The 26,134-nt window shown below is 45.3% G+C and overlaps 1 protein-coding gene across 1 annotated transcript in view; it reads left to right on the top strand.

Moving 5' to 3' along the window:
* HS6ST1 (heparan sulfate 6-O-sulfotransferase 1) overlaps positions 1-14,608 on the top strand; it is a 197,603-nt gene extending 182,995 nt beyond the window's left edge. Inside the window, exon 2 of the mRNA XM_083868609.1 lies at positions 8,441-14,608. Coding sequence (XP_083724735.1) covers positions 8,441-9,149 — 709 coding nt within the window. The 3' untranslated portion in view covers positions 9,150-14,608. The remainder of the gene's footprint in view (positions 1-8,440) is intronic.
* The last annotated feature ends 11,526 nt before the right edge of the window (positions 14,609-26,134 follow it).

Here is a 26,134-nt window from a genome sequence, read left to right as displayed (position 1 = left end):
AGGAGTGTTTGAATGTGCCCACTGGGGAAAGGAACAGTTGTGCACGTTGCCATTTTTTATAGGTTATACCCCAGATTTTCACTAACAGCTGTCCCAGTGAAAGCAAGTCTCTTTGTGCAGAAAACATGAACTTTATTAACTTGACAACTTTGAAAATCTACAATACGGGGTGACTAAAAGACTACGGGGTAACAACCTTAGGCCTAAAATACTTAAACTTCTACAGCTGGAACACTAAGGGAAATGTTAACTTCTCCTAAAGAGAAATAGGGAATACTACAACTAAGGATGGGGGGTCCTAAAAATCCTAAGGTGGGGAATGTCACAGTGCCCCGGCTGGGCACTGGTCACACATTCCCCGCAATGCTGGAGCTGGAGGTCAGCACCGAGGGGAGACTTAGAGCCTCCTCCTCTTCCACAGGGCCCCTTTGGCTGCTCTCTTGGTCCTGGGCCTCTCCTGGCGGCTGTAGCGGAGGCAGAGCCGCAGCAGGGCCCGGTTGTGCCTCAGGAGCTGTATCAGCCTCCTTGGGCACCTTTCTCCCTGGCAGCAGCACGGGCCTGCACAGGCCCCGGGGCTCTGGTGCTTCTGCAAGGCAAAGCACAGGGATCCATCCTGCTGGAAGGGGCAGAGCAGGGCCCAGGCCCGGGGGGCTGCCTTTGGCCTCTGGCACAGGCACGGGCCTGGCTGGACTGCCCCGGGCAGAGGCTGCAGCAGCTCCGGCCACCTCTGCCTGCTGCTGTCCCTGGGGCTCAGCCCCCTCTGCCATGGGGCTGCCCCGTCCTGCCTGCCTGAGCCCCCTCCCTCACCTCTCTCCTCCACCCTCTCCAGAGCTTTATGCCAAGGTGCCGTCCCAGGACAAGGCCTGCCATCAGCAGCACCGCCAGGCAGACTGTCCAGGACACCAGGGCCAAGTCCAGCCACGGAGCCGGCTCAAGGTCCATGTCCTCCAGCTCCTCGGGGAGCAGCCCCAAGGTGCCCATGTCCCTCTCAGGTTTGCTGGAAGGGTCGAGGGGACAGACCAGGAGCAGCAGCAGGCAGGACTGGAGCAGGAATGAGAAGCCCTGGCAAGCCATGGTGCTCTGGGTGAGGAGCTCCAGCACCACACCAGCTCTGGGCATCTCTCCTCAATGAAGTCTGCCCAGGCTCTGGGGCCACGGTGACAGCTGGGGACTGTTGCCAGCCACGGTGCTGTCCCCAGAGGCTGTGATGTCACAGAATCACAGAATGCCCTGCCTTGGCAGAGCTGTGGGACATCACCGACTCCGCCCTGTGAGCCATGGCCACCCTGGCAAGCAGAGCAGAGCCATGAGTGCTGCACCCCGGCTTGCCTTGAACACCTTCCACAGTGCTGACTCCACCAGCGCCCCCGGGGCAGACCATTCCCATATCCAATGCCCCTTTCCGAGTAAAAATTCTTCCTAATGTCCAATATCCAATATCCAATATAAGCCTCCCTTGACACAGTTTCTGACCCTTTTGCCATCTGCTCTCTCCTGTCCTTGCCCATCCCTGAGAAGGCTGGCACTGCCTCCTTGGTCACTGGCCTGTACATGGGAGAAGGGGCTGTGCAATGAGGCTGCTCAACTTTGTGGCCATTCAAAGGAGTGTTTGAATGTGCCCACTGGGGAAAGGAACAGTTGTGCACGTTGCCATTTTTTATAGGTTATACCCCAGATTTTCACTAACAGCTGTCCCAGTGAAAGCAAGTCTCTTTGTGCAGAAAACATGAACTTTATTAACTTGACAACTTTGAAAAACTACAATACGGGGTGACTAAAAAACTACGGGGTAACAACCTTAGGCCTAAAATACTTAAACTTCTACAGCTGGAACACTAAGGGAAATGTTAACTTCTCCTAAAGAGAAATAGGGAATACTACAACTGAGGATGGGGGGTTCTAAAAATCCTAAGGTGGGGAATGTCACAGTGCCCTGGCTGGGCACTGGTCACACATTCCCTGCAATGCTGGAGCTGGAGGTCAGCACCGAGGGGAGACTTAGAGCCTCCTCCTCTTCCACAGGGCCCCTTTGGCTGCTCTCTTGGTCCTGGGCCTCTCCTGGCGGCTGTAGCGGAGGCAGAGCCGCAGCAGGGCCCGGTTGTGCCTCAGGAGCTGTATCAGCCTCCTTGGGCACCTTTCTCCCTGGCAGCAGCACGGGCCTGCACAGGCCCCGGGGCTCTGGCGCTTCTGCAAGGCAAAGCACAGGGATCCATCCTGCTGGAAGGGGCAGAGCAGGGCCCAGGCCCGGGGGGCTGCCTTTGGCCTCTGGCACAGACATGGGCCTGGCTGGGCTGCCCCAGGCAGAGGCTGCAGCAGCTCCGGCCACCTCTGCCTGCTGCTGTCCCTGGGGCTCAGCCCCTCTGCCATGGGGCTGCCCCATCCTGCCTGCCTGAGCCCCCTCCCTCACCTCTCTCCACCATCTCCAGAGCTTTATGCCAAGGCGCCGTCCCAGGACAAGGCCTGCCATCAGCAGGACCGCCAGGCAGACTGTCCAGGACACCAGGGCCAAGTCCAGCCACGGAGCCGGCTCAAGGTCCATGTCCTCCAGCTCCTCGGGGAGCAGCCCCAAGGTGCCCATGTCCCTCTCAGGTTTGCTGGAAGGGTCGAGGGGACAGACCAGGAGCAGCAGCAGGCAGGACTGGAGCAGGAATGAGAAGCCCTGGCAAGCCATGGTGCTCTGGGTGAGGAGCTCCAGCACCACACCAGCTCTGGGCATCTCTCCTCAATGAAGTCTGCCCAGGCTCTGGGGCCACGGTGACAGCTGGGGACTGTTGCCAGCCACGGTGCTGTCCCCAGAGGCTGTGATGTCACAGAATCACAGAATGCCCTGCCTTGGCAGAGCTGTGGGACATCACCGACTCTGCCCTGTGAGCCATGGCCACCCTGGCAAGCAGAGCAGAGCCATGAGTGCTGCACCCCGGCTTGCCTTGAACACCTTCCACAGTGCTGACTCCACCAGCGCCCCCCCGGGGCAGACCATTCCCATATCCAATGCCCCTTTCTGAGTAAAAATTCCTCCTAATGTCCAATATAAGTGTCCCTTGGCACAGCTCTGTGCCCCTTTCTCAGTTCATCCATCATGACTCACCTATACTTATTACTTACTTGAAGGTCCCTGCTGGGCCTGTTCCTTGAGGATACCCTGCTCATTTTAAATGGCGATAACCCTTACCTGGCAATTCCCTTCAGTGTTCCAGCCAAGGGCAGGTTTAGGTGGTTTAGGGGGTGCTGAGTGCTCTGGTTCTCCTTCCCTTGGTCCCTGCAGACTAAGAGCAGGGCAGCTGCCCGAGTGCATTTCACTGCTGGGAGGCAAAATCCGTGGTTGTTTCAGTGATAAATTACTTACAGTGAGAGGCAGCATAAATGGAAAAAGGACCCTCGCCAAGGATGTATGGAGTGCACAGTATATGGGTTTGACTTACAAGGATGTCTTAAATCAGCCACAAATTTGACATTGCTACATCTTTAAACAAAACACAGTATTCCTCATTATTGCAAGATGGCAGACCCCCTGCTCAGTTAATTCAGCAAAGACACAGAATGACTTTTTTACATTTTTTTTTTCTTTCTTTTTAGCTGTAGGAGAATTGTAGCCTGAGGGAATGTTGCTTTGACAGATTGAGGTTATATGGCTGAAGCTGACCTATGCAGCTTCCTTCCCCTTCCCCCTCCCGGCAGGCAGATGAGGCATTTATGATTGCAAGTGGCTAGCTGTATTTTGTTCTTTATCTGATGGAAGGCCACCACAGTAGTCAAAAAGGGACTTGTTAAATATTATGCTTTTCCTGTGAGGAATGCTTGAAAGCTCAGTAAAGAACTTGTAAAAATTAATTTTTTAAAAAAATTGGCTATGTGGGAGGAAGCTTTTAAGCACAGGAAAGAATAGGGAATTGCACAGTCAAATAAGCAGTTCTTGGCAGAATTTAGAGACCAGCAGCAGTAAGAAGGATGCATTGGCATGTAGAAAAGAGTGGAAATGAACTGAAGAGAAATGATAGCATCATATTTAGAATCTGTCACTTTACCAGAATAATCTTGACTGGTTATTAGCAAAAGAGAAGGAATTGAGTTTTTAGAGGAAGAAGGGTTTCATTTCCCCTTCATTAGCTGAGGAACCTGCTGACAGGAACTAAGACAGAACATTGCTAAATGGCAGTCTCAGCCATGCAAGAAAGGGTTATTTTTAACCCTGGGCTGCTCAGTGACTGCATTTGCAGCATGGCCCTGGTTAATTTTTTTAAACCCCAAAATTCTGCTGGCAAAACTAAGACTGCTTTGTGCTGCTATGTCAGAATGGGAAGGAGAGATCTGGGTGGGAATCCTGTGGGGCAGTGGTGCCTCTGACGCCTGTGTCATGAAAATATTCCTGCAGTTAACTACTGTCCTCTGACCTCAATCCATGCTGAAACAGGGGCTTTGCATAATCATGCCAGGAGACTGGCTCCTGCTCCAAAAGATGTTATGTTTTGAATTTCCAAAACAGACAAAGGAGACATTGTCAGCCCTTCACACATGGGAAACAGAGGCAGGGAGAGGGAGATTTGTCTGGGGCAAGCTGGCTAATTTTGACAGAATGGGCACTTAAAGTGAAGTTTCCTGAATTAATTTGTGTGTTATGACCACAAGATTGGCCTTCCTTTCTAAAACTGGATTTTGTTCTTCCTGAAACTTTAGTTCAGGTATAGGGTTGTTGATCAAAAACATTCTTTTATTCTGTTCTGTTTAATAAATATGCTCGGAATTCCTTCCTTGGACACTCTGCAGCTTGCATGCAGGTTTGAGTTGCAATTCTGCAAATGCCTCAGAGAACTTCAGGTGGATTTTCATGTTGGCACTGCCAGGAGCAGCAATGCAAGAAAGGGCAGAGGTGTGACTTTGTCTTCTGCCTGTCTTTGTGCCCTTGGGGTTCACAGCCCCATGGGTGTGTAGAAGAGGAGCCTCCAAGAGCAGTAATGCTGTTGTGCTCAGCTTCATGTGGGAAGAAAAATCTGTATTATAACTCCAGCATCCATTTCTCTTACTCAAGCTTGTTAAATCCAGAAAGATCAGTGAGATGTGACACTGCATGACCAAAGTGGGGCTGCTTGGGCTTTTTATGAGGCACTATTGAGTGGAACCATCTGGGCTAGGAGAAGACCACACTTCTGAAATGAGCTTTTAGGAACACCAAAGTTAAGTGGCTGTCTGGGACACCATGCTGAATGAAGGGCACTCACAGCTGTGTGGGGTTTATGGGTTTATTTTAGCTCTGATTTAAAAAAAAAAAAAAAAAAAAAAAGTGCTGGTCGTGTTCAAGCCACTGTTAACAAGTGGCATTGCCTGTGTTCTCAGCCATGCTGGAACAGAATTCCCCCAGCCTTCTCACTGTCTCAGTGCTAATGGACAATGCTTTACATTTATCTAGTTTTTCTCTAAGCTTAAAGGCAAGCCCAAGTTACACTTCAAGAACAGAAACTTCAGTATGTTAAATGCCTTGGCTGAACACCTGCTCAGTCATCTCTCTGATATCCAAGTGGCTCACCTCTCTGGCTCCTGAGGTCTCAGTCTCTTGGAAGGTGTACTGCTCACTTGTCTGAGGGCTGAGGGAATCTGCTCCTTGGAAATTAATACCTTTCTAGAAAGCTAAATACAAATTTGGGAGCATAACTTTCACTATGTCCATATGCATCTGAATTTAGGCAGTTGAAACTATCCTTTTGTTTTAAAGTATCTGTTTTAGTTTTGTTTGTTAGGGTTTTTTCTGTTTGGTTGGTTTTGGGTTTGGTTTTATTTAATTATTATTTATGCCCCATTGGGGCAGCTTCCATAAGTACTTCCAGGGGCCTGGTTCCAGTTTCCAAAGATAAATCTGATTTCTGTGTTAGGAGGCAAGCTTTTACCAGCAAGCACTTTTCTATGTGACAGACCTGGAAAGGGGCAAATTGGATTCAGCAGAATTTCCAAAACAGTAACTTACTTTTCTGCTCTTTCTATTCATTGAGATGAATCTTTAAGAAAGATCACTCGTGATAAAATATTTACCAGGGTGTTACATTAATTAAGGTAATAGAGCAGGTGTGAAGAAAGAAGCACTCGCTCCTTAATTTTTTTCCAATCCATGTCCTGTTCAATGTCTCTGTTTCAATGGACTCCAGAAGCTTTGCATGATGTTTATTAATCTGATTTACTAACAGTCTCATAAAGTGTAAACAGAGAGAGAGAAGATAAGCTGGACTCAGGCTTGCAGGAATCAGATTCATGCCAACTCTGACACTTGTATTTGACTTTATGCACATCATTTAATATTTGTGGTTCCTTTGTCTGACAAATGCAGATACCAATTCTTCCCTTTTTTCCCCATCCTTACTTGTGTAGGTGGTGTTTTTGGACAGGGATCAGCTCCTCCTTTGTCTCTGGATACCTCACACACAAATGAATCCCTGATCTTAGGGATCAGGGAGAAGCAACCTTCTAGTTGCTTCTGTAGCCACAGGATAATAAATGGCTTTGACCTGCTCAGTGAAAAATGCAACCTTTGGATTACATTGGTGAAAATAAAAAGTCCACTGCAGTTCACAAGTCAAAAGCTGCTGATAGTGTTTAGCACCAATGGCTGTCATGGAACATCTGGCATTCATCACTGCTTTCCTTTTCTTTCCACTGCTGTATTTTATCCCATCTACTGGAGGTTTCTTAGCTTAGTCTGTATAAATTACAGCTGCCTCATTCTCAGCCAGGGCAGTGGAATCACTATAGGCTGCAAGGTAAAGGAAGGAAAAAGAGGTGGACTGAAGGAAAGTATCTGCTCCCCTTTTCATCCCCTCTCTCTGTACACAGATAGTACTGGACAGTATTACTAGACAGCAAGATACCCTTGCAATTGAAGAGTGAGGGAATAGTTTCCAAAAATAACAAATGCCTGTACCAGCCTTAGTTACAAAGGCAGAAAACAGGAGAGGAATTGGAGCTGGACTGGACACCCATTGCCATTGTTGGAAAGACCCAAATTGACTGCTTTGCAACAGCCCTTCAGCAAGTTTATAATGAGTTAGGAAAGCAAACATTGCTTAATATGAGACTTCCTGGGCAATGGCTTTGATCTGTTATTTTAAAATTAAATTGCTCTTATTGCAGAAATTTAAGTTACTGCTAGGAAGAATAATAGTGAAGGTGCTAGGAGAACATGAGTGTGTTAAAATTAGCCAAAACAGAATACTTTTACTATTTTTTTCCTCAGAAAACTGTTCACTGCCATCTCAATGGCCATTCCATTCAGTGTTCCTGAACCATGACAATGACTCCTAGCAGCATTCTGGAGATGCATTTCTGATTGGGACATGAATCCACCAGCACCCCTGTGTGAAACACTTCCAGCTGTGTTTGTGTGTTCCCTGCCAAAGCCAGGTTCTTCTGTGTGTGCACAGTGTCACACAGCCCCATGCCCTGCAAGAACATGCCAGCTTTAGGAACCAGAGAAGGTATTTCCTCCTTCTAGACACACAAAGACCCCTCAGTCCCACGCTGCTGGCAGTTAGGGAAGAAAAGGCCCATTTTCCTCTGTGTGGAGAGGGCTGTTACAGGCTGCCATCTCTGTCAATCCCAGAACTTCATGGGCTGAAGCCAGAGGGTCTCTGTTAGAGACAGCTGTCATGTTTTCAGTTCTAGGGACAGCTTGTATTGTTGGGGAGTTCATTATACTTAGAAGAGTAAGAATGCCCCATGTCATTATGTGTGTTCTTCCTGGCTGCCTTGCTTTTCCCTTCTATTTAGTCTTATGTCAAAAGTGTGTCTGAAGTTTGTTTGATTTAATACCAGGTTGACTGAAATGGGAATAAATTATTGCTGGTTGTCAGCTCAGCCTTCTCTTCCTGCAAAGCATATTGCATTCCAAATTTCCCATTGTTTTTCATTTATGTTCCTGTGGTTTTATCCTGCTACTCACTGCAGACTCCCAGATTTCAGCTCGGCAGCCAGATCAATCAAGCAGTGGGTGTCCTGGTCAGCATCTGCATGGAGTGGAAGTGAGACAGGCCCAGCTCACAGACAGAGGGGCTGCTGGGCTGTCCTTCAGAGCAGATCCTGGCTGACACAATGGGCACACAGTACCTGGTGGGAAAGGCCAGGCACTGCCAGGAGCCACAGCTGCTCTCTGGAGTCAGTAGACAGGTTCAGTCCTGGTGATTTGTTCTGAATTTGTGGTCTCTTGCTGGGAATGGACATCCTGGTGAAGGTGCTACTACCTGGCAAGGCTAAAATGAGAAAGAGAAACACAGGTCTAATGTTGCACAAACTGTTTTGCTTGAGATATTGCAAGAAAAAAGATAACCCACCAGAACAGTGGAATGGATGATGTGATGTTGATTTAGTCTTAGGTTTTTGCTATCTGAACTAGATGTCTGCTTTCCTAGCATCTCTCCTGTTGTTAGCAGAATATTTATTCTGTTTTCTCTTCTCCTTGTAGAAAATTTTACTACATCACACTGCTGAGAGACCCCGTGTCTCGTTACCTCAGCGAATGGCGTCACGTCCAGCGAGGAGCTACTTGGAAGACCTCCTTGCACATGTGTGATGGCAGGACACCAACTCCTGAAGAGCTGCCCTCGTGCTATGAGGGCACGGACTGGTCGGGCTGCACGCTGCAGGAGTTCATGGACTGCCCCTACAACTTGGCCAACAACCGCCAGGTGAGGATGTTGGCCGACTTGAGCTTGGTGGGCTGCTACAACATGTCCTTCATCCCGGAGAACAAGCGGGCGCAGATCCTGCTGGAAAGCGCCAAAAAAAACCTCAAAGACATGGCTTTCTTCGGCCTGACAGAGTTCCAGAGAAAGACTCAGTACCTGTTTGAGAGGACTTTCAACCTGAAGTTCATCCGGCCCTTCATGCAGTACAACAGCACGCGGGCGGGCGGGGTGGAGGTGGACAACGACACCATCCGCAGGATTGAGGAGCTCAATGACTTGGACATGCAGCTCTATGACTATGCAAAGGACCTCTTCCAACAGCGCTACCAGTACAAAAGGCAGCTGGAGAGGATGGAGCAGAGGATAAAGAACCGGGAGGAGAGGCTCCTCCACCGCTCCAACGAAGCGCTTCCCAAGGAAGAGACCGAGGAGCAAGGACGTTTGCCCACTGAGGACTACATGAGCCATATTATAGAGAAGTGGTAGCCTAGGCAGACTTTTGTATTAATGACGTTCTAGGGTTTCCATATTAAGAGGTTGTGGAAGTAAAATTACAGAAAAAAAAAACAAAAACAAGAAAAAAAAAGACAAAAAATATTTTATTTAAAAAGAAGTCTGTAAAACAGAAGATAGATTGCTTCCTTAAGCATAGGGTCTTTTTACTGTTTCTTACAAGACCAATGAGATTCTTAAAAAAAACCAATAAATACATAAAAATAAAAAAGAGGTCAACATTCTAATGCAGAGATAAAAAATGCACAAGTGCAGGTACCCACTCATAAGGCCAAATCCAGAAGAATGTCTCTTATCCTTGCAATTTTAACACAAATGGCTGAAGTAGGATTTTTAAAAATCTGTTTATCCCCTGAGCGAAATGATCTAAAGATGCATAATTAAAAACCAAGGAAACTGAGGTTTTCTGTTATGGGGAGGTGGGATGAGAATTGCACTGTTTGTCAGTAACTGTTAATGGTGACTAAGTTGAGGATGGGTCATCCTGTCAGGCTGCGATCTGAGCACACAGGCAGTCACAGCATTTCAGCTGGCAGCCACTACCAGAAAGTAGAGCACCATAAAGAAAAAAAAAAAAAAAAGAAGAAAACCAGTCAGAGGATGAGAAACATTAAAGCAAATTGACTGTGGCCTGGGAAATGTACTTAGCACCATGGTTCTGATTCATTGCAGTGGTATCACATATACACATGTAGCTTCATCACAAAAATAATAGGGAATTCGTACACAAAACTCCCAGGTCTGTTTCCCAGACAGGTCCCAAAACAAGTTAAAAGCCAATACAGACTCAAACCTTAACTCACATGTTATCCTGTCAGCTTACACCACTACCATGCAAGCCACTATCAGTACTGTGTGTTAACAGCACACAAAAACCCTATCCTACGTACTCAAAAAAAAATTAAGAAATATTTAAATAGTCCTTTATAAATCTGCACAAAATTCAGACCCTGCAAATGAGAAGTCATTAATGGGAATGTGGCAAGGGGGTGATTTTGTTTTGTTTGTTGCTATGTGAAATAGTGACCCAGAATAAGCATACAGACGTACTCTAGCTGTATTATTTCAGTTATTTTTACTTGCTTTTATCAAGAGGTAATGGGCATCAGCCTGCTTCCAGTGAAGTTACTAGAACTGATTTAAGTGGGAACAGGATGGGGCTCTCTTCCAGAGCTGTGAAAATTTCTGACTATGGGTCTGAATTAATTATGAGACAGTGCACATTGTCTTTTGGCTGGGTGCCTGTTCTGCAGCCCTTACTTTAAATGAACAAGCTGTGTTCATAAAAGTGTAAAGGGGAATCATGGATAGTGTTTTTTTAGTCTCAGACCACTCTCAAAGCAGAAGTCTTTCTCTTTCAATGCTGGTTTTTAGGGCCTCATGTAAGTTTAATCCTCCAGTGTGGGGACAGTCTAACCAGGTTCTGCTTACTGACTTGTGTGTCACAGAACAACAATGACTTCTCTAATTCCTCTTCCCACTCACCAAATTAAAATATGGCTTATTTTTTTGCTGTTGCAAGCACTTCTTTGTTTGGCTGGAAGCTTGGAAATGAAGTAGTTTTCGCCTGGTTCATGTCTCCCTCCATTATTACTCAGCCTGTAAGACCTGAACCAGCCATTGTTTAGGGTAAATGCTGAACCAAGTGGAATATGATTTGATTTTCAAAGGCCACGTTAACTGCAAATCAAATATGACATTGAAATCACTGGAGGAGAGGCAGAGAGCTGATGCACTCAACTTTAGCATGTCATTTTTATAGCATCCCTTTCCCATCACACAAATCCACTGATGTGCTGCTTGGTTTGTATTTTAATTCTTTCTCTGCCTCTGTGTGCTGTTTCCAGCAGTTTCAAGTTCAGACTGAGTTTTTGCAAAGGAGGGGTTTCTTTATTCTCCTGTGCACACCCTGGGGCATACACCTTGCTTTTGGAGACATTCTCCTCCTGAAGAGCAAAGACAACTAAAAACTTGAGAAAATACAAAGAGCACTTAGGGCTCAAATACAATCCTCTTACAGCCCTGAGCCAAAGCCCACCAGAGTCAGAGGATGTCCTTCCTGTGGATTGCAGGTGAATTTTGGTCAGGTCTGCATCCTGCTGGTGCAAAGTGCACAGCACACACCTGTCTGCAGGCACAGCAGGACATTGTCACCCACACACTTGGCTGGTACCAGTATGTGCTGGTGGTGTCCATGTCTTTGAGGCTGTGTCAGTGCTTCTGCCACAGAATGGCTCCTCTTCCCAAAAAAAGTGTAATCTGGCCATAAGCATTTCCTCCTGGATGAAAATTGGGAAGCAAAATGAAGCAGCATTTGGTGGTTGGCTTGGGGACAGAGAAGGTGTTACAAGTGCATTTGCTCATCTCCGAATTCCAAAACTGTATTCTAAAAATGCAGCTTCACAGGCTGTTTACCCACAAAACCAGCACACCAGAGATAAAAAAAGCAACTATTGTACATGCACAGTTCTCACCTTTCCCCAAAAGCTTTCAGGGTGTGTCCTGTGCCATGGATCCATAACGCACAAGTGGCTCCTGCAGCTAATCCATGTTTGTGTCGCACTGCTGGGGCTGTGTGTGATTCAGACCAGTATTGTGATTAGGCTGTGTCTGCCTGAGCTATTCCTGTGTTACAGGCTCTGAGTAACCAGCTGGATGTTAATGAATCTGTCTGCAGGGTTGTCTAAATCAGAAGCAGCTTCTGACCTTAGAAGCATGTCAGTAAAATACCTTGTTCCAGCATTTTCTTTGTAATGTATTGCATTAACAAGCAGAAGAAATGAAATTATATTGAAAACTGTCTTTGGTTAACAGTTTCTTTTCAACCACAAAAGGAGGGCTGACCTCACTTAGTACTGAGGCAGAAGTTTCTAGATTTAAATCCTGCACCCAGGAAACGCCTCAGTTTTTCCACCTCTACAGTGGGAGTAACAAATTTACGGACTCTAAAAGGGTACTCCAAGGTATGAAAAGTATAGGGCACTTTGAAACAGATTCTGAGTAATGGGAGTGAACAGAATCACCCAAAAGCCATCCCTCACCCTGGCTGCTGTGCTGGTCTGCTTCTGGCTGTAAGCCATGTGTTAATTTATTTGAAGTGCTGTGTACCAGAACATGGGTTGCAGGACATACCTGGCACTATCTTCTTCCTTTAGTGGGTGCAAGGGAACTTTTTTAACATAATGTGAATGTAGTTTTTTGTGATTTCTACGTACCACACTTTGAAGTGGTACTATTTCTTTTCTTTTTAGGACTGATATTTTGATGCTACAATAACATGAAAAGTGTGTGTGTAGTTTTAAAAATGAATGGAGAGCAATGGCTTTAAGGCACTCTGGCAGAAGTAGTGGCCAGATAGTAGATTCTTATTCAATATCTGCCCCTTTCTTCCAAAATGTTTTTTCCTGTGACTTCCAGACACACCAAGACCTTCTTCAGTATCTGAAGTGTTTCTTCAGGGGGTCTGTCAGTTCATCATGGTCTGGTTAGGAGAGTGCTGGGAGCAGTGCAGGCAGGTGCAAGACTGGACTTGCTTCTTAGAGACTTGGTGACTTCTTAGGGCTAAGAAATTTGCTTTTAGTCACCTGAACAGTGTAAACATCACTGCTTGGTGGGTGTAGTTGCTGAAGAAAACATTTTCTTGCTGGTTTGTCTCATCCTATTAGCTCTGTTGAAGGAGTTTGCTTTCCAGACACTCAGGTGCCACCTTGTACCAGGTCACAAAATGCAGGATTGACTGGTGAGGCTGCCAGCCCAGCCTGTCACAGGGTTCCAAGTCATCAACAAAAAAAAGGAAAAGTCAGCAAAGGATCAGTGTGAATTTCTGGCTTGTCTGAATTTCTCCCTTTATGCCCAACATTTTGGAATAAATGAGGAGCACTTCAGCTGATGCTTTTGCACCCCACAGTCCCTTACTTGCTTACAAAACTAGAATGACAATGAAAGCAGCATAAGAAAAATTCCAATTAGGCTTTGAATCCTCTCTCCCAGGGCTGTCCTGTTAGACCAGTTGCTGAGAGTATGACCAAGGCAAGACTCCCCAGTGGCAGTACAGTTAGGAGGTTTTCCCTCTGAGCCCATCAAGTCACTTCACAGAGGGCAGTGGACAGCTACAGAAGGTGATGGTAACAGCACAGGACCTGACTGAGCTTCGTGTCATGGGCTTAAGGAGATCTCCAGTGTCTCACTAGTGTTCAGTTACCCAGACCCCCTCCTATCCCACAGACTTTGCCAGTCATTACAACAAAGGGGTAGCAGGACAGGAGTTCATCACCCAAACTGTGCTTGACACTGTATTCCCAGCTGTAGTCACCAGCTTGGCATGCGGGTGACACTGCTGGATTCAAATCACAGGGCTGGCTGCCTACTCTCTTTATTCCTGTTCTCACTTTCACTAATATTAGCAGATCATGTTCCAGAGGCAGAATTGAACAGGGGATTCACTGCCTGATCAGGAGTATTCCAAGCCTTTATAGGAGCAGCTCAGGTGAGCCAGGGCACACAATCCCAGCTATCCATGGCTGCTTGTTTTACCACATCCACAAGAATTCTGCCAAGGTGAATGCAGCCCTGAGAAGCACATGGGTGTTAAAGCCTATGTTGTCCCAGCTCTGTCATTCTTAGCCATGCAAGCCGAAAAAAAAAAAATAAGATGTGCAAATGAGTCTGTCTCCTCAGAGCCCCACAATTCCCCTTCCCTGTTCAATTCCCCCAGGTGTCAATTCTGGAGACTGGATTGAGAGAGTTGTACTATAATGAATAATTTTATATTCAAAAGGTTTACTGAGCATGATTTGTTTTGTACATATTGGAATATGATTTAACTTATTTTTATTGCCCCTCTTAATCTCTTTTTTTCCATAAGGAGAAGACAAAATCCCCATCCTCTCTCAATGTGAAGTTCCTCTGTGTTTATGTGTAGTCTGCCAGTCAAACACACAACAGGCAGAGGATTTCTCACTGTCCTCACAGCTATCTGATTTTGGTTTTCATTGTCATTTCTATTCATCTGGGACTTTGCTTATGTTGTCTCTTCTTTCCTCTCTGCTGCACAGTTTGCACAGAGCAGGGAGAGGGCAATGCAGGCAGGATTTTCTTTTTCTTCCTCTCCCCTTTCCTGTGTGCTTAACTTACCAAGGAACGCAGTTCCTCTAGGAGTTGTGTGACTGAGGGTTTAAAACTACAACTGTCCCCCCCACCTGCCTTCCATCCTCCATGTTGTAGATCAGACAGATTCAGCTTCTCTGAAAGTGATTGTGGCTGGACTCATTCTATTGGGCTGAATGTGTATGGTTTGCACTTTCCCCCTCACTTCAGGAACTTAAAAACAACAAAAAATAAAAGGCAACTGTTTAACTTGAGCCGAGTAACACTTAAAGCTTTATATATTTATTTATAGCATCTTACAAAAAGTGTTAAAAGGTTTTTTCTTCCACAAGAAAAATAAAATTTTAAAAAATCATCTAATTGCTTTTTTGTCTAGATCAAGGATGAATGTTAGCAGATGAAATAAACCCTAAAACTGAGCATCTGTTGTGCGTGTTGTCCTTGCATTGGCCTTTGGATGCTGTTTCAGTGTAATATGTCTTGCCTGTTTATTACAGAGAGATAAAGCTGCCAGTGCAGCTAATGGGGAGTATTTGTTTTCTGATACAAAAACAGACTCCTGGACAAGAAATATTCAAGCAGAGACTGCAATCTGTTCTCTCCTATTGTTACATTTGAGCCAACATTGCAAAAAGCCCTTAAACCTCATGGAACCTGTCATCTTCTAAAAATTACCTTTGACACTGTACAGTCTTCTTAGTTTTCTTCTTCAGAGTCACTGCAATGAACACATTTGCAGGCAATAAATAGAGGTTGTTATACCCAATATTACAGAATAGTTAGCAGGATTTTTTTGTTTGTTTCATGCTCAGAAGTGCTTTGCTGTGTGAAAACCTTCTGCAGTTACTGAACTGAGCCAGTGCCTGCTTTTTTGAAAGTGAGCTGGGGTTAAGAGGATGATGATGATACAAGAGTGGTGATACAAACATCCTGAGTGAGAATAGCAAGACATTCATGCGAGCGTAGTGAGTAACAAAGCTGTGATTTTACCAAAGCATCCCCACAGCTTGCACCTGGAGGGAGGAGGGGGGCCGTGCAGGTGCTGCTGGAGGGCTCAGGTGAGTGATGGTGTGAGGGGAGGGGACAGACACGGACCTCAGCTCAGTTCCTCTCCTGTGCTGCTGCCAGTGCCCAGCAGCCCTCACATCCTGCTGAGCTGCAGGAGAATCCCTCTGGACAGAGTAGTGGCCAAGGGGCAGACACAGCTTGTCTTGCCTTGTGGGAGCTCTGATGTTCCTATTTCGAAGCCCTGCTTGTCTCCTCCTTGACCTCTCCAAAAGCCAGGAGGATGCTCTGCCACAAGAAGTCTGGGCAGGTAAAATGTTTTAATTTGCTCGTGGCCTTCCTACAGCACCTTTAAAATGGTTCTTGCACTCCATGCTAGAGCTTCCCGGAAAAGGAGAGGAGGGAGGAAGAGAGAGGATAGCTGGCTAACAGGTGGAAGGGAAGCTTCTGCTATTGCAGAAGGGGAAAGGAGCAGAATGGGTGCTTGAAGGAGTGTCAAAAGAAGCAAAGAAATTACTGAGGGAATAACCTCCAGAGTTTGGGGGGTTTTTTTCTCCATTACACTGATGACTACTCAGTTTCTTTATTCTCGTGTGCAAAATGTTCCTGTATCTGGTGATTTTACACTATCCAGCACTGCCTCTGGGGGATGTGCCTCCTCAGGTTAGTTGGAAAGTGCCCTCCTTTGCATCCTGCTGTTACCCTAGCAATAAAGAGCCCCTGGCTGTTCTGCTGCCCCAGGTGACAGCCTGCTCTTGCTCAATGGAAAAGCTGATCCTGACTCTACTGCATCAGACGAGGTGGTGCTGAGATCTTGTCAGAGGTTGTGTTTTGTTTCTCTGGCTCACAAACTCACACAGAGCTACTTTAACTCTTTATTAATTCCTTTCTTGCCACTGTCCAGAGGACAAGGTTAAGCAAAGTAAATCTGCTTTAACACTGTAATGCCAAAGCTTTTTCACATTGATCTTTGGGTTGTACAGGTTCCCTTTTTTGCCTTTCTGAGGATCCATGGGTGGGTCCTTGTAAAGCTGAACTTCTTCCTTGTCATAGAGCAGAAAAAGGGACATAGGCCCTTGCATAATAAAATGTGTACCTGGTGTTGACTGCACATTTCTGTGGATTTTGCAAAAAAGGACAGATGTTAGCAGAGTCCCAGGCCTTGCAGTTTGTAACACTTTGTGATGCAGTACTTCAGTGGCACTTGGAGTAGGGATATAAATGAACTTACACACAGATAAAATAAAATTATGGGCTTTCTGCAGTTAGAAATGTTCATGGCTGACTTGGGCACATGAGCTCTCTTCTTTGCTACAGGGGAAAACCAAGGCACGTTCATGCATAAACTCATAAGAATATATTGTGGGCTTAACAGTAAAGCAGTTTGAGTTTTACTGTAGCAGTTATTTCATAAACTTCAAATAAAGGGGGTGTAGTCAATGAAATATCCATTAATTGAGCAGGATTTAATAGATCATTGCTATGTATCTCTTAAAGCAATCAGAGGTTCAAGTGGGGAAAGCTTCTCTAGCAAGGCCCTGTCTGCTTAAATTGATCTGGGAAGTAAGTGGCTTGGAAAAAAAAACCATGCATGTTCAGATTTTGCAAACATCTCTAAGCCTAAAAGGAGTAAGTCTCTATTTATTGGTCAGACCACACTGTAGCACAAGCAGGAATTTTGTATGTGATACTCTAAGTTAGGAGTTAGAAATTCTTTGTCTGAAGTGAGTTTACTCATTACTCTTTCTGGTGATGCTCTTCTCATAAGCTTTTTTACTCCTGAGTGCTTTCATGTCCCTGCCTTACTCTGGCCCACTCCTGTTCCTGCTTCACAGAAGTTTTGTCCCCAGAAAAGGAGGGCATGCAGTACCTCACTCAGGACTCTTGTGACCTTTGCACAGGGAGCTGCAGAACTGAGATGCTTCTTAATCAACACCCAGCCAACAACACAAGGAAAAAGTTGGATACCTATCCTTTCAGAGCTGGGAATGGAGGAGGGGTAGCAGTGCTTTGCAAATGTTTAATGATCTGAATCTTATTTATATATTTATTTTGTTCCTCCCCACTAATGTATTCTATCAGATTATGGTTATGGAATCCAGATGTTTGTGCACCGAATGAGTAATATTGATAGATAATGAGCATTTAATTCAAGTGGCTTTAACACATTCTGGTTATTACTGGATTCCATTTGAAAGTTCCTTATTGACTTAAACCAAATGTTATACTCAGTTGTGCTGTAAATGGTAAAGAAATTCCACATAGCCTAATCCTGTTAATTCAGGCTGGATACCTGAGCCTCAAATGAATATGTGGTAATCACTCATCAGTTTTCTGGCATAGGCAGTGACAACACATATAAATCATACAGCCTTCGTGAGATGGTAAATAACTTTCCTGTAGAGCCCTTTCTGTGGGATTGGATTATTAGTGCCAGACTGTTTTCTGAGCAAGAGCTCACAGCCAATTTGGTGAATGCTAATATGTTTTGCATTCCACAGCAGCCCCCGTCAGGAATGGTTTCTCCTGATCATATGTTCTTTTCTTTCCTTGATATTAAATATTTATATGCTAAGTGAGAATTTATAAACTGAGCCCAATTAGCCACAACTTCATGTGGGCTTTTAAATTTTACTAGGTTAAAGAATGATGATTCCTTTTGTGTTACTGGAAATGCTAAAGCCATGCTGCTGCTGGAGTTCATTAATGGAGGCTTTGCAGAACCTGGGTCTTGGAAAACTGTGCTGCTGGGAGAGGTGTGCAACCTTCTGGACTCAGGGATCTGCTGCTTTTTAGGGTTTTCCTCAAGAAATACAAGAATACAGGGTATCTAGTGTTCTGTTTTGAGAGCAGTCTGGCCTTTTGAAGCAGCTAAAATGACCAACATTCAGCTGTTCTAGAGGTGAAAATGGAGACAGGGGTCCTGTTGGAGGAGAAACCTTTTGAAAGGAGCAGCCTGGCTGATGTTACCGTGATGTTTCATCACAACTGTTCCCCATGCCAGGCACAGGACCTTACATGGGAGGGGTGCCCCTTTTCCATGGGAAACTAAACTCACCCCCCCAGGTTCCTGATGTCAGTTTGTAGGAGGTGTTTGGCACTCCAAGAGCAACCAGGTTCCAGCTTGTGGCACCTGGGAGAAATTCTGCTCTATTTGGAATTTTAGCAGGCAGAACAGCTACACAGCTTTTCATGTGTTCATTCTGAATACTGTTGTTTTCTCTCTAATGCCAATGCTTCTCAAAGGTAAGTGCAAAATCAAAGTCCTGGCCCTCATGGGCACGGCCTCATCTCTGGTTGTTCATGCTGCCCTTAGAGAAAGACACCCATAACCTTTTGGGAACAGTGTTTAATCTGAGGGCATAGGCAGGCTTTTTGGTTTGTCTTTGCAGTACCTTTATTTACAAGTAATTTTATTTATTATATATTATATAAATGTATATATTTTATCTATAAAATATATACAATATAAAATATGTATCATATATTATTATATTTGTTATATATTTTTAGAGGTATTAAGAGATAATTTAGTGGTAATTTGTGGTGTCTATGTGCCTGTCTGCCTCTGTCCTGGTGAATGCAGTGTGCTGTGCCACACCACAGGCAGTGAAAGGCACGAGTTTGTCCCAGGGAGGGACAGAGTCAGGATCAGCTCTGCCAAGGCAGCACACAGAGACAGGGACAAGCCTCAGTGGACAAAACCTCTGGCCGAGCTGTGGGTTTGTGCTGTGGGTTTTACTGGGGACAGCAGTGTCCTCCAGCAGGGATGGCTGCTGCCCTGCCAGCCAAGCTCTGGGATGTGTGCATGCTGTCTGGATTTTGATATGTACATTTAAGGGCTTTCACAAGAAAATCAAACCATACACCCACAGGGACCGTGTGGGGAGGAACAATTACAGCAATAAATAAAGATTTCTGCTTGCACGCCAAGCCAACAGGCTTTACTGTCTCCTCATCAAGTGATCTGCCATTTGTTAGCAATTGCTTGTTAGGGCCTTCCTGCTCTAGGCCTGTTCTTGCTTTTGTGTCTATTTTACTCATCTTGACAAGAGAAAAGAACTCTCTATTAAGGAAAAGCACTTGCAATTCCCAGTGCCTGGAACGTCTGTGGCAAGACTGGAATTACAAACCACATCAGCACGCTTCTTTTCCTTGTTTGTTTTCTCTCTGTTTGGGAATTTCATTAGCTGTCTTAGATTTTTTTGGTTGTGGGTTACTTCTCCCCTGCTCTCCTGTGGCTTTTTTGTGAAATACGTTTATTTCCTTCCTCATTCTTTGTAAAGGGGCCGGCAGGTCCCGGCGGGGCAAAGCCACGGGAACGGGCAATGAACGACTGGGACTGTCCTGGGGTGACTTTATGGTGCTTGTCTGGCCTGTTTGTGCTGGATATCGAGTCCTCTGCCTTTCACACTGGGTCTGAGAGCGAAGCAGGGAAACAAAGTGTGGAGTTTGTTTTTAAAACAGTGTTCACTCCTCTGCACTTTCTCCTTTCTCAGGAGGGTGTTGTTCGGCTGAGGCCCGGACAGCAGAGGGACAGAAATCTTTTTTTGCTTTGAGTTAGTTTAGCTAGCTGAGGCAAAGAAGCTTCCTGGACTGGGGTTTTTTCCTTTTCTTAGGACTATTTAAACCTGCTCTGGATTGAAAAACCCAGAGGAGAATGTGGGCTCACCGGGGCCTGGGGCTCTGGGTGGGGAAATAAGGGCCTGACCCAGTCACCGACACCCACAGCAATTCCTCAATTCGCCATCTCGCTCCAGAACAGGAAGTTTTATTGATTCATATTATTCATTCTTTGTGCTTCTGGGCACTTTGTTTGTTAAATAAATAGTTTTTATCACTTTTCTCCAAAGAAGTTATTTTCTCAGCCCGGCTGAGGGGAGGGGCCGTTTGGGTCCCTCTGCTTCCCGGAGGGACCTTGTTTGAGGATTTTCTCCCAAATTCGCCCTAAATTGTCCTAACCAGGACAGTGAGGCAGTTCCCTTCTTGGATGGGAAGGTGGTGTGTTCCTTACAGGCTCTATCATCCATTTCTCAAGTAGTCCAGAACAGCCTTTTGTGCATTAAAAGCACTTAGATGTGTTTCTCACCCTCCAAAATCTGGTTTTGAGTTGTCTGTGGTGTTTTCCCCTCTGGTTTTGAGTTGTCTGTGGTATTTTCCCCTCTGGTTTTGAGTTGTCTGTGGTGTTTTCCCCTCTGGTTTTGAGCTGTCTGTGGTGTTTTCCCCTCAAGCCTTCCTCTCCTACTGATGTTCGATTTCTTTTTTACTGGCACAGACACCTCATGGGAACAACTTTGCCTGTAAGGTGTCTGGTGCTTTCTGCACTTCCATTTATTCGCTTACATACTATTTTCAGTAATTAAGGCACAGTTTTCTGTGGCTGAAATGTCTGGAAAACTGAAAGGTGGGGGTTGGAGAGGATGAGCATAAAGGGATAAAGACAGACAAGCTGGAAGTCACCAAACTGTGTCACACTTTTCAAGAGTAGGATGGAACCTAAAGCTCTCGTGCTGGCAGGGAAGATGCTCCAGGATAAAATAAATGGAAAGATCACCTTGATTAACTGCGCCTCTCTCCTCTCCCTTAGTCTGTCTCGAGCTCTCTGCCACCTTGATAACCACAGACATGTCTGACACGTCAGGCAGCTTCCATTTTAATCTTGAGCATCAGCCAAATTATTCTTCCTGTCATATTTAAGGCCCTTCATGTTCTTAAGTGGTGGTGTGTAGTAAAAAAGAATTGCATCGAAATGTGCTGAAAACACTGAGCTAGGAGGTCAATGTGGTTTTTTCATTTGTTTTAGAACTCTGTTGTTTCCCCTTGCTAGGGATGTTTCACTCTTAAACGAACAAACAAAAAACCCACAAACTAACAAACAAACAAAAAAAGCAACAACAACAACAAAAAAGCAAAACAAAACCCTTCCTTTTCTGGGGTTTTGATACATAATAAATGCTGCAGGTTTTCATTCATCACATTTTAGCATTTGTATCTTGGTTAATCAAATGTGCCCTCTTTGTGTCATAAAAACACAGAACACAGTGAAGTCCTGCCTCAGGGCCCTGTAACAAAGACCATGAGAAAGGAGAATTGGGTTTGCCTCACCCCTGGGCTTTGGCGTCATCCATGGTTTTAATGGGAAGGTAAGGTAGGAGCTTCTCACTGTCAGCACTGTAAGGACCTGCAGTCTTGTCTAACTGAGAATAAACAAAAGCTGCCTCTTGTCAGATTTACATTTAGTCCCCCACTAAAAGTGAATATTACTAACTTCAAAAGATTTTTCCTTAAAGTATTTTTGAAACTGGCCTATCTGGGGCATGTAAAAATACAGAATTCCTCCTTAACATTATTGTCATCCTGTTTAAATGCCCAGTTACCCTGTCAGGCTTTCCTTATCTACAGAGTAGGCAATGAGGCATGATTTGAGGGGACAATGATTTGATGACACTGATGGGGCTCTCAAACTCCATTAGGGTGCATGAATCACAAGTTAATTAGTCATTTTTCTTAATATACTGAAGTTCTATCTTTAATCCTACAATTTCTGTCTCTTGTCAGATTTATTATTATCTCCAGTTGGGCTGTTCTGCCTTTTCCCTCAGAACTTTCTCATACTATGAGGTAAACTCTTTATAGGTGTAGAAAATACTCATTTCTTTTCTTTGAGTAAAAACTTTCCAAGGTTCTACTTTATTCTGCCCAAGTAAGATTTGAAACTACAGCTTCAGGAGTTTCAACTACTACAGAGTTCCATAGGCAGTAAGACCCAGAAAATTATGAGGTCTGATTGGCACTCTAGATAGAGGATATGAAAACCTGACTGAATCCCAGTTACTGGGATTAGATGATAATTTTGAGCACCACTAATTGCTGTTGTCAGAGTGGAGGTGGAACCAGTGCTGCAGTGCAGGAGCTGTGGGGTTTTAGGATCACACATTTTACTGGCCTGTCCTTGCAGGTGAGAAGCATGGGGCTTATCACAGAGGGAAGGGAATTTGGATATTTAGTGGAGAGCCCCAATGCCCTCACCTTGTTGGAGCTGCTGTCTCCTGCCTGCTGTTGTGCACTGCAGCTTTGCTGGGAGTGATGTGGGGACTCTTCTCCAGCCACAATTTGGCAAGTTTTCTCATTTGGGAGGGGGGGTTGATGATTTGGTTTGGGGTTTTTTTAAGATCCCTAGGAAGCAGAGAATTCCCTATACCGTAAGGATGGAAAGCTTATAGGGCTGGTAAAGAATGAGGGTATTTCAATTTTGTATTTTTACATCATTTTGAAATCCTGCAATGGAAGGTAACAGGTATAGCATAGTTGGACAATCACCCCAAATCCAGCTGTCTGGTTTATAAACATTATGGCATGGTTTTAGTAAGTTGGTAGAAAGAAATACGTGGACCAGCTCTTAAAATGTGCATTTGAGTTGCTTTTTTGCAAGGCAGGAGGAGACTTGACTTCAAGGAAGGTGCATGTCGTTAGCTGGGCAGAGGGTGGGAGGTGACCGGGGACAGTTTGATGGAAACAAGTTGGAATACCATGCAAAACAGGAGGAAGAGTTGAGGAAAGGGAAGGAAGAAGAAGGTGGGAGCCTGAGGAAGCTGAGGGCTGCAGCTGTCCCAGTGGATGTGGGTATGAGAGGGCAGCATGGCTGTGGGAGAGCTGGAGAGGAGAGGCTCTAGAAACCAAACTGAGAAGTTGGGACAGCCCCAGCAGCAAGAGTTTTAATTGTAAGACTGCAAAAAGATAGATTGCTTCCACATTTTTGTTGGAGAATTGAAGCCCATGTGCAGGTCTGGACTGTTTTCAGTGGTCATGCTCATTGGTGGCTGCTGACAGAAGGTGTGGGGAGCCAACCTGGGTTGCTTTTGAATTGCAAAGGGAGAGATGAGAGATTGGCCATGAACCTGCTCTGTTACACAAACTGTGCAGCCACCAGCATGTCCAGCACAGTGACCAGTGTACTCAACAGCACGTTATCCTGCTGCAAGCTACCTGCTTATTTTGAGGTTTTTATTACAGCACAGCTTCTTGCAAATGAATCCTTCCCTGCTCCCTTCAAAGCTCGTGTTTTGTCACCTTTCAGTCAAAATTATCTGCTCCTTTTAATTACCCCCCTGCTCTCTTCTTTGAGACTTGGCACAGCATGCAGGACTGAAGGAATTTCCAGTCCAGATTGACTCTCCTGGAAAAAGTTCATACAGAAATCAGGGAAATAAGTGAATTTTCTGAAAAGCAGAATGAGCCTCTCTTGTGGGAGAGAAAGGGAGTCAGGGTTTAAGTAAGGATTAGACAGTTGCTGCTTTCAAAAGTGACAGCTGAGTAGGAACTGCTCCTTCCAAACAGTGATGAGCAAATGCTCATGTGTTTTGTGGAATATATAATTATGGCTCATTGCCTGCTCTGTAGATCAGGTAAGCCATAATGTGGAATGCATTTGAGAGCATTTCCACCAGCTTCACATGAGGCTGTTCCTCTGAAGGCTCACAAGTGTAATTCAGGGCTTCCCCCTGGAAGGCCTGAGGAAGTATTTATTAGTGCCTGCTGTTTGTTGCCAGACTTGAAAACACAGAGGCTTGTGTTCAGTCCTCAAAAGCATTCTGCTCAACTGCAAGCATGCTTAAAAAGGAAAAGAGAGATGAGAAATCTCTCATGCTTCTCTGTTCAGAAGTGTGCGGGTGAGAAGGAAAGTGATCTGCTCTGGTTGGAACTCCGAGGAGTAATCTCCTTTCCAGGTCAGGGAATTTCCCACAGGAGGAGTTTGTAGACTGCTGCTCTGAGAGAGCATCATGATAAACTGTGTGTTTTCTGGGGCCAGGGAGAGGTGATGCATTTTGCTGCAGGACTTTGAATTTTTTTCATTTTTTCAGAAATCTTCAGGAACCGTGCATATGTTGTTGTGGAAGACCACAGCCGACTTTATCTTGAACTTCTCTCAAAAAAAGAAAAAAATCAGCCAGGAATGAGAATTTAAATGAAAAGACTTTTGGGCTGTAATGAGTATTTCTTGGTTGTGAATTCTGAAGGGGCTTGAAACAGGTGTAAGAACCTTTCCCAGAGTGACATCTCATGGATGCAAATGCCAGAGTGCTGACAGGACTGCCAGAGGGAATCACGCACAGTTAGCTGCTGGATGTGTGCATGCATGGCTGCCTCCCTGCCCTTCAGCCCCACAGGCAGGAAAACAACTCTGCTCTGAAAAAAAGAGGGAGGAGGAAGAAGGAAAAGAGTGTTTAAAGGTACCTGGAGTAAGTGACCTGTCTGGACGGCTGTCTGCCCATCCGTGAACTGCTAAGCAACTGTGACACTGCTCCTGTGATGCCTTTTTGGGCTACCTAAAAACAGAGGCCAAACAGAATCAAGGGAATAAAAAGCAGTTCTATTTATTGAAGGACCTTCAGGTACATTTAGGGCAGACAGAGCCCACCCAGGGGCTGCACCCAAAAATGAATGACAGGTTTTCACACTTTTATAAGTTTGATCCATTTCCATATTGGGGGTTCATCTTCTAATTACCGCTTCAGGCAATGAAGTCATTTACCCCAAGTTTGCTCCCCCCAACTCACTTTTGTTTACATTTCTTGGGATCTGAGGCAGTGAGGTGTCCTTGATTCCCAGGCCTGGAGAGGAATTGTTTTTTCTGACCAAAATGTGAGGACAGCAGCTCACACTGTGTATGGAGTTTAGAGTTATATACTAAAGAATTGCAGGACTACAAATATATGAAAAATATAAAAGCTAAAATCATAAGGCATCACTTGAAGTATCCAGGTGCACAGAGCCATGGGAACCTGCCCTGCCAGGGAAGAAAGAGAGAGCAGGTCAGAACTGAGGATGAGATCCTGAATCCATCTACATATTGAGGCTGTCTGAAAAACTTGGTCAGTGTAGTCTGGTGCAGAGCACTTGGCACAAAGCCTGAGTGAAGTGTCTGGATTTCATGGTCTGCATAGGAAGACACAGCTTTGGGTCAGCTCCATAAAGGGGCCTCAGATCCTGTGCACAGAGCACTGCAGATTTAGGTGTGTTCTCTGCAGTTCTGTTGGGAAAGTTATTGTCTCTGCACACCCAGTGAGCACTGTTAGGTCCCACAGACTGGGTTTTATGAAGCTCTTCTTGCCCATTCATGTCATTCTGAGTTCTGCTTTTCTAACAAGACTGAGACAAGCATTTCCGTTCCCTAGAATTTAGGGTCCTGATCCAAAAGCTGTTTGAATTTTCAAGAATGGTTTCACTCTGTGCAAAACCTGCCTCTCCAGAACTGTGGATGGAACAGGACAGTTCACAGACATTCCTCCCTAGGCTGGCAAGAGCAGCTGTTTGAGCACCACCCAAGGCAGGGGATGCAGATCTCCAAGACCTTCCATATTCCAGTCTAAGTTTGAAAACTTGGGTCTCGCATTCACTTCTTCTGCCACTGAAGCCAAATCCCATAGTGAGATTGTAGCACTTGCAAGCAATTTGCCCATCTTTGATGGGTGGGAAGAGGCTGGAATCAGCAAATCTTCTCTCTTAGCTGGAGTCTGGGGTTTTCTCTGGTGCCCACAATTCCCTGACATCCCGCAGATGCTGATGCCCACAGGAGCCTGACCAGACTTGTGGCTTTGGACTTCCTGCACCACATAAAGAGGTAATAGAGGTGCCAGTGTTACAGAGACAAGCTAGAACTGCAGCCAGTTTTCAGGGAATTTACTGTGCATCTTTATTTCTAGATGTTCTCTACTGGTTTTGGATATGAATGCAAGCAAAGCCACTCCTTGGCTACTGCCTTTGGCATGGAAACAGTCTGAAGCAGCAGGATTCAATTTTTAGTTTTGAAGGCTAATAATTTGGATTTTTCAAGATCATTGTGTGCC

The sequence above is a fragment of the Zosterops lateralis genome (genome assembly GCF_965231275.1).
Source record: "Zosterops lateralis genome assembly, chromosome: 10".
Lineage (NCBI taxonomy): Eukaryota > Metazoa > Chordata > Aves > Passeriformes > Zosteropidae > Zosterops > Zosterops lateralis.
This window is presented reverse-complemented; position numbering and strand designations above follow the sequence as displayed.